This window comes from Myotis brandtii, unplaced genomic scaffold (assembly GCF_000412655.1).
Source record: "Myotis brandtii unplaced genomic scaffold, ASM41265v1 scaffold510, whole genome shotgun sequence".
Lineage (NCBI taxonomy): Eukaryota > Metazoa > Chordata > Mammalia > Chiroptera > Vespertilionidae > Myotis > Myotis brandtii.
Window position 1 is genome coordinate 1,230,241 of NW_005369443.1, and position 8,937 is coordinate 1,239,177.

The following is an 8,937-nucleotide window of genomic DNA, read 5'->3' on the forward strand; positions in this document are numbered from 1 at the left end:
GCTCCCAAGGCCTTGCAGTTAGCACCCTTGCACATGTTTCCTTCTGCGCATGTACAGACGTTTCTCTCGGTACATGAGGTCACGGGCCTGGGCGAGGGCCTCCACCCGCTGCAGCACAGCCACCCCCTCTCTGAGCCTCAGTTTCTCCATCTGTAAAACAGATGACGGAATTCCTGCTGCCCCTACGTGCAGGCCCAATAGGAGTTAAAAGATGAACCCAAGTGCACCTTCTTCTCCTGGCAAAGGCCTGGTGCCAGGAAAGGGAGATAGATGTCTTCAGCTGCAGGCCTGAGGGAAGAATGTGGCTGCTCTCCCACCTGTGGCCCCGGCAGCTGCTCCCCCAAGGCGGAGCGCCCTCACGTCCACCATGTTCTCTGCAGGTCCAGACCCGCCCAGGCCCAGCAGAGAGAGGGAAGAGGAGGAATATTTATTCCACCTTCTGGACCAAGCTCTTCCTCTAAGCAGCCCTTCCCTCACTGTGGGCTGCCTCTGTGCTTCTGTTTATGATCTTGCTTATCAGCATGGTCATCAGTCCCAGCTGCAGGCCTCACACCAGGCAGGGAAAGTCCAGGCTGTTCACGGCTCTGGTACTTTGCCCCAGGAGAAGGCTGTGGGGCCAGCCACCCCAAGCATCACCCCGAAGCTGATCGGCTTAAAATTGTGTATCTACTCTGGCTGTGATTTAATAAGCTTGGTTGCTTTCATCCCCCAGGCAAAATTTCGTTAATCCTCGGCTAACGAACAGCGGATTAGAAAGGACAAGATGAGAGCTTCTGGGGCAGACAATAGGGAAAGAGAGGAGACCAGGAAACTGGAATGAGCAGGAAGAGGCGGGAGAAATGCCCGCAGGATGGGGCAGGGGCAGTGGGATACAGGTCACTGCTGCGGGGGGTGAAGGAGGCACTTTCTGGAAGGCACTAGGGGGTAGATCATGAGGGTGATTTCTCTCACGCCCCCCCACTGTGTGCTTAATAAGAAAGGGGCACTGGATACAATTTAGAAACTGTTCTACCTAAAATGGGAAAATCAAACCCAGAGGATTAAGAGAACAAACTTCCATTATCCGGAAGAGTCTCCTGTAAAGTTTCATTTCCTGAGACCACAGGATAATTGAGGCATTGGTCTAGTACTGCCATCAACAACAATTTGATTTTGATGGCTTGAGACCTTGAAGTTTTTTTTATGTGACATGATTAGATCCTCCCAACAGGCTAGAATTCCTATTTGCAGGATGTGGAAAGGAAGGCCCAGAGAGGTTGAGTGATTTTCCAAATGTCACACAGCATTAGGGTTACAATCAAGATGGCTTTGTAATCTACTGAGCCAGGGACCTTTCCTGTCACTGTCCCTTCTTCCCCACTGTATGTAGGCATTCAAGCAGATACTTTGAGGCCACACACACACACACTCACACTCCACATTGAGCCTAATTATGTTTCCAAATGGAGAACATTCTGCAGTGTTGCAGCTATTGGTGTCTTTTACAGCCAACCTAGGTTCAGAGGCGCACAGGAGGCGTGGTTTATTCTCAATCCCCAGAATAGGTTTGCTGACTCAGGGTTCAGAATAGTAATAACTAGCCTTTAGACCAGCGGTTCTCAACCTGTGGGTCGTGACCCCTTTGGGGATCGAACAACCCTTTCACAGGGGTCGCCTAAGACCATCAGAAAACACATATATAATTACATATTGTTTTTGTGATGAATCACTATGCTTTAATTATGTTCAATTTGTAACAATGAAAATACATCCTGCATATCAGATATTTACATTACGATTCATAACAGTAGCAAAATTACAGTTATGAAGTAGCCACGAAAATAATTTTATGGTTGGGGGTCACCACAACATGAGGAGCTGTATTAAAGGGTCTTGCGGCATTAGGAAGGTTGAGAACCGCTGCTTTAGACCATGGCGTGTAGCTCCCGTCCCCCTGCCCCCATTCTTTACCCCAGGGGTAACCAGATGCCAGGCCAAGCTGCATCAGCCAGGAACTTTGACCACGATTCACGTCAGGGAGCCCAGCTCTGTCCTTGGCACCTCCAAGCCCCAACACCAGTATGTTCTGAGGGTCACGTTGCCCTCTCCCCATCACAGAGCTGGGCAGGTTGGGGTTGGGGCTGGGGCAGGAACATGGAGGGGCCCCTTCCCCTCTGGTTCAGGTTTCCTCCCAGAAAGGGGGTCACTCCTTTGCCCCCACAGCCCGAGGAACTGCCTCCTGTTTCCTCTGAGTGCCCAGAGGGGCAGGGGCACCCTCCCCTCCCACCCCCAGAACCTACTGGCCCATTTATTCAACTGATCATTTACGAAAAAAGGGCCATCTTTCCTCCAAATTAAATAAGGGAAAGAGGTGGGGAGAAGCTGAGGCTGGATGCTGAGGCGGGAGAACCCAGTGGTAACTGTTGTGGGCCTGGCACGGTCCTCACATAGCGGTGTTCAAGCCGGCGGGTCACCGCGTTCCTCACCCTCTCCTGCCTCGGACGAGGGCTGTTTTCTGTGCTCTGCTAAGTGCCCAGGAACAGCACCGCGTCCAGGTGGGACCGCGCTCATGAAATATTTGTTCAGGAGACAAAGGAGCAGTGAGCGGAAATGCTGAGAGCTGACGTCACATGACTCAGGTTTCTGACTCCCAAGTCCTGTGCCCTCTGGGGGCTGGCATTGCCTCTCCCAAGGTGAGGAGGCTGTCTTGCTTTGGTCTCTCTCCACCCACGGGGCAGCAGGAGCCTCCAGGGGAGGCAGGGTGGGTGCTTGCGACAGGCACTCTCAGACAACCACAGCAACCTCAGCTGTCTGGCTCACCTTTGACTGCTGTCCACTCCCTTTCAATCCAGCAGGCTTCGTCGAGAACCAGCTATAAATCCAGCCTTTCCCTGGGCTCAAGAGGAGACAGACCTGGAACTATGAGCTGATACAGCAAAAAATTAAGAGGAAACACCTTAAAGATCAGCTCTTCTTTGTGTAGATGGGGAGACAGAGACTTGAGGAAACCCGGGGTTTGTGGGGGAGTGAAAGAGCAGGGTTCCGGGGTCAGACACTATCCTGGCGCTTACCAGCTGTGTGCTGTTGGGCAAGTTACGTAACCTCTCTGAACCTCTGTATCCTGGGCTGTGGTGAGGAGGGGCCGTGGTGGTGTCTGGGAAAGGTGTCAGCTAAGCGTCTGGCACACAGTGGTGTGAACCCAGGCGCCCTTCCCCGGTTTGCGGTGCTGTCATGCCTGTGCAGAGTCCTGCCCACCAGAGGAATCCCTGTTGCAAGGGGACGAGTGGAAAGTGTCTGCCACTTCCCTGAAGGCTCTCGGTGGTCCTTGGGCCCAGGACTCTGTCAGTTGTCTTCCCAGGACCTGGAGAAGGATCAAGTCTGTGGTAGCCGCGTCTAGGGTCCTGGAGACCATGTGGAGGGGCCGTGTTGGGGCTTGTGGGAGGGAGGGTTCCGGAGGGGCTGAGGTTTGGGTCTTGGTGCAGCGGAGTAGAGCCATCGCTCCCTGAGATGGGGACACAGGAGGAGGTTAATTGGGCTGCCTGGTGTTTTGGGTGTCTCAGGCACCCCGATAGCTGAAAAGAGAGAGGCAGGAACTTGTAGATCTGACAGATTCCATAGTCAGGAGGGTGGCCATGAGCAGGGCCAGACAAGGGGCAGCAGGTGAAGGAGCGCGGGGAGGAGGGGCATCGGCAGGCAGGATGGAAAGTTCCCCGGCCTGTGGAGTAGCCCCCAGACTGGGGGAGAGAGATGTGCAGGCAGGGGCCGCAGATGCTGAGAGATACAGGGCCTGGGAAACGCCGTTCCCGTCCGCCTTCTAAATGGCACTGAGTTCTCTGAGGTTTTCCAGATTAAAGCAGGCGTTGTTTTTCTCCACAGACCCATTCTGTCTGTCCTGCCCCTTATCTCCCGGGCCCTGGCTCCCTGCCAGTGTCCAGCTCCGCCCCCAGCCCGGGCCCGAGGCCCAGCCAGTGTGGTTACTGTGTGATGGTACAAAGTGCCCTTCCTGGAACTCCAGCTCTCTCCCCAGCTCAGGCCACAAGCCAGCAGGCTGCTGTCCTGGGACCCTCTTCATGCCGTCCACTCCCCTGGCCTCTCCTACATTCGACATCCCCCAGCCCAGGCCCTATCTCTGGGGCTCCCCTGACCCAGCTGCTCTTCTAAGCCAAGGAGAGGGGTGAGGGGAACACAAGGTCCAAGCCCATGAAGAGCTGCCCTGGTGCGTTCTGTCTCCCTGACACGGGCCTGGGGCTGGTGGACTGTGAGGCAGGCAGGGTGAGTGCCTGTGAGTCCAGTTCCGTCACACTGGCACCCGCTGCTGGACCCCTCACAGCCGCTTCCCCTAGCACCAGCCTGTGCTTCAGCCACATCCAGTGTGCTGTGACCTTGCACCCTTGGGTGCCATGCATGGGCCAGCCCTTGTGCCTGGGTGCCTTTCCCCAACCCCGCTCCACCCTCATCAGCCTTCTAACAGAAGGAGAGACACCCCCTAAACAGCTCGCTCTCCCAGGGAGCCTCTCCGGACTTGCACGATGCATGCCCCATGTCTCCTTGTAGGTGTCTCTTCTGGGTGGGCGCTGTGACTGTGTGCCACCCCCCTAAGCTGTGTGTGCCTCGGTGGAGGGGCCCTGCCTCCCTCTCCTCAGGCTGTTCTGTGCTTCACATGAGGCCTGTGCTGGAGGAGCTGTTCAGAGAATGTGGGATGGATGGATGGATGGATGGATGGGGACCGAAGCAGGCTGCAGGGGAGTGGGTGGGGCCTGGGGAGACTGCTCCAGCCGGTGAGGGTCCGGGGTGCCACATGGGAGAGGGAGCAGGTGCAGTGGCCAAGCCCATGCCAACCCCCATGCCCCCATGTCTTCCTCTTGTAGATGAAGATGATGCCAACAGACTCGGGGAGAAGGTGATCCTTCGGGAGCAGGTGAAGGAGCTCTTCAATGAGAAATACGGTCAGTTTCCCGGGGCGGGGCCCCTGGGGCAGGATCTGTGGGGCCAGTCTTCCTGGGTGGCCCCTCCTCCCTCTGCAGCCAGCCTGGCCTCCAGTTGCCCCCAGCTGGCCTGCCAGCTCTGCCTGAGGACATAGTTGCTCTGCCCGTGACTGATGGGAACTGATCCTTCAGTGCCCCTCTCCGAGAAGGGGAAAGAACCCAGTCTGTGGTCTGCAGGGCAGCGACAGCAGTCAGCATTTCTGCTCCTCCAGGCCTGGGCTGTGTGGCAGAGGCCATGGCCCACGGCCAAGGACTTATTTATGCACATACCCGTCCGCCCAACCAGTGCTCAGCCCTGAGGATTCCAGAGGAAGGAGTCTGCTCCAGCCATCAGGGGCTCAGGCCTCAGGGGGAGATGGGCATGGGAAGATGAGAGCCAGGAGATGCGAGGCCCTGTGCTGAAGGCAGAGCCCAGGGTGGGACCGTTGATATAGTTACAATTGATACAGCACTTTCTAGATTATGGAGTGTCCGGCTGTACCAAGTGCTCTACGTGCATTTACACTTTATTTGTGATGAATATTGTACTCTCTCCATTTTACCTTGTAGCAGAGGAGACATACAGTAAATTTTTTACAAAGAAGAATTTCAGAGAGAGAAGAAAATGCAGAAGTGTGGCCAAGAATGAGGGCAGGGGGGTTAGGAGTGGGAGGCCAAGGCCTCCCTGGTTAGGTGATCAGGAAAGCCTCTCAAAGAGGGGGCGTTTTAGCTGAGACTTTAATGTCAAGCGGGGACAAACACTGGAGGAAAAGCTTGCCAGGCAGAGGGACCAGCGGGAGGGCGGAGGGCCCGGAGCAGAGCACGCAGGTGGGCGAGGTTTCCATTTTGCCTTGTAGCAGAGGAGACATACAGTAAAATTTTTACAAAGAAGAATTTCAGAGAGAGAAGAAAATGCAGAAGTGTGGCCGAGAATGAGGGCGGGGGGGGGTTAGGAGTGGGAGGCCAAGGCCTCTCTGGTTAGGTGATCAGGAAAGCCTCTCGAAGAGGGGGCGTTTTAGCTGAGACTTTAATGTCAAGTGGGGACAAACATTGGAGGAAAAGCTTGCCAGGCAGAGGGACCAGCGGGAGGGCGGAGGGCCCGGAGCAGAGCACGCAGGTGGGCGAGGTTCCCGGTGCAGCGGGGATGTGGGCAGGCCTGAGGTGAGTCAGGGTTTCATTTTGAGAGTAAATGGGAAGCCACTCTGCTGGGGGTTGGTGCTGTTGTCTTTTTCACTTTTTATTTTGGAACCAGTTTTCAAACATACACAAAAGCAGAAAGAATGACATGGCAGCCCACCCCGTAACCCAAACCCGGCTTCTGTGATGACCAGCATTTTGCCAGTCTTATTTTATCTTTTTCTGCAAACTCACTTTGATACTTTTAAAACTTTAAAGTGAATCCAAGACATCACATCATTTCATCCCTGATACTAAAGGACTTAATCTTTTCTGAATAAAAGCAGTGGGTTCTCAGCAGCTATCAAGCCCTCATTTGTCAGTTCCAGGTGTGCACATTTGACAAATCCTTGCACCCGGCATGTGTGACTGTACCTGTTTCATTATCAGCATTGGGTGTTAGATGTGTAGTTTTGCTAATTGGATCTTTAAATGGTGTGTTTGTGTTGACTTTAAAACTCTCAGGGGTGTGATGGCTGCTGTGCTGGGCCCTGCCAGGTTCCAGCCCTTTCCCAGAGGGCTTGGCCTTAACAGGGGACATCTTCTCCTTACCCTGACCCCCTGTGTCCCCTAGGTGAGGCCCTGGGCCTGAACCGGCCTGTGCTGGTCCCTTACAAACTGATCCGGGACAGCCCAGACGCCGTCGAGGTCACAGGCCTGCCTGATGACATCCCTTTCCGGAACCCCAACACGTACGACATCCACCGGCTGGAGAAGATCCTGAAGGCCCGGGAGCATGTCCGAATGGTCATCATCAACCAGCTCCAGTGAGTGCCCCAGCCCCTGGGGCAGGGTGGGAAGAGTGGCCGAGGGAGAGGGTGCTGCCTGGATCCGGGAGGGGAATCCCCAAGCAGGCCCCCAGCCAAGCCTGGGGAAAGGGAGAGGGAGATTGAGAGACCCATCATGCACTTGCACAGAATCCAGAATGCGGCTAGCTTAACACTCGAATCTTAAAGCTGAGAAAACCGGTACCCAGATCAGGAAAGGGATGGTGAAAGTCAGTGTGAGTCAGCTTGGCTCCAGACACAGGTATCTTAGCCTGTCCAGGCTGCTGTAACAATACCGTAGACCAGGTGGCTTAACAGAAATGTATTTCTCATAGTTCCGGGGGCTGGGAAGGTGCCCGCAGACTCAGTGTCTGGTGAGGGCCCACTTTCTGGTTTATGGATGACCACCTTCTCCCTGTGTCCTCACATGGTGGAAGGGACAAGGGAGCGCTCTGGGACCTCTTTTATAAGGTATCCATCCCATTCACCAGGGCTCCACCCTCGTGACCTATCACCTTCTAATACCGTCACCTTGGGGACTAGGTTTCAACATTGAATTTGGGGGACACAGATGTTTAGTCTATATCACCAGGTGTCCTGATTACAACCCCTTTCTGCTAAAAACACAGCCGCAACAGTCATGGGTGTTTGTTTATTTTTAAATTTTTAATTAAATTTGACTTTCTGACTCTATCATTTTTACCCATTTTAATGGTATTTATACAATAACAGTCTTTTCATCACCCAGAGATATTTTATTTTTATTTTTGTCCATATTTTACCATATCCTATATAATAAATAGGGAATGTGCAAATTGACCATCACTCCGACACAAATATGGCGGCACCCACAGCAGAGGGGGTGGTTTCCGTAACACAAGATGGTTGCACCCACAGGGGAGGCCAAGTTCCCGTAATGAACCTTAACGAGCAATCAGCAGGGACCTGAGGCTTTGACCCCCCCCACACTTGCCCCCGTGGGGCTTGACAGGGGACCTCAGGCCACACCCCCTGCCCTGGTGCCAGGCCAGGGGACCTCAGGCCACACCCCAGGCCCCAGCTTCAAGACTGGGGAACTGAGGCCGTGCCCCCCACCCCAGTGCTGGGCTGGGGGACCTCAGACTGCTCCCCTCGCCCCGGGCCTGGGGACCTCAGGTTGCGCCCCCCACCCAGTGGGGCTTGACGGGGGACCTGAGACTGTGCCCCCTGCCTGGCAGGGCTTGACGGGGGACCTCAGGCCACGCTCCCTGCCCGGCGGGGCTTGACAGGGGATCTCAGGCTGCGTCCCCCGCCTGGCGAGGATTGATGGGGGACCTCACCTCAGGCCACGCCCCCTGCCCGGCGAGGATTGATGGGGGACCTCAAGGCATGCCCCCCACCCCGGCCTGGGCTGGGGGACCTCAGGCCACACTCCCCACCCCGGCACCAGGCCAGGGGACCTAAGGCTGCACCTCCTGCCCAGCGGGACTTGACAAGGGTGGGACCAGCAGGGTCTGGATCTAGCCCAGTTGGGGGGAGCCGGCCGGGTCTGGGTCTCACGCAATTTTGAGGCGCACATGGGTAGGCGGGGACTTGACTCTGTGTCCCGTGGTGCACCCCAGACTCTGACAGGAGGAAGAGATTTTCATATACATTTTACTAATTTTCTTTCATCTCTAACACTTCTATTATAGAGAAAGGGCAAATAGCAATATTAAAATATTTCCTCTAATTAATCCCCTTTTAATGTGCACGAGTTTTATGCACCAGGCCACTAGTATCCTTATAATACTTTAAATAGAATAGTTATTTGATTTTTTTCAGATTTAAAAACAAATTAGGAAAATCTAAAAAGGTAGAAGAAAAGAAGATACTCCATAACTCTCCTCTTCAGAGTTCATGTTGTGGTGTGTTCCATATTTTTCCCCTACGCATATTTCCTTTTCAGTTTTAAAAATAAAATAATATTTGAATGTGTACAAAAAAATCAAATCATTCAGAAAGGTCTCCAATGAAGAATAGAGGTTTCCATTCTCCCCCACCCCCTGAAGTAACAACTGGAAAATACAGGA

The 8,937-nt window shown here is 54.2% G+C and overlaps 1 protein-coding gene across 2 annotated transcripts in view; it reads left to right on the forward strand.

Annotated features, from left to right (window-relative positions):
* The window catches only part of GTF2IRD1 (GTF2I repeat domain containing 1), a 111,428-nt gene that overhangs the window by 95,091 nt on the left and 7,400 nt on the right, over window positions 1-8,937 (forward strand). For both annotated transcript variants that reach the window (XM_014548516.1, XM_014548517.1), the window contains exons 22-23: window positions 4,848-4,925; window positions 6,694-6,886. In XM_014548516.1, the coding sequence (XP_014404002.1) occupies window positions 4,848-4,925; window positions 6,694-6,886 (271 nt within the window). The remainder of the gene's footprint in view (window positions 1-4,847; window positions 4,926-6,693; window positions 6,887-8,937) is intronic.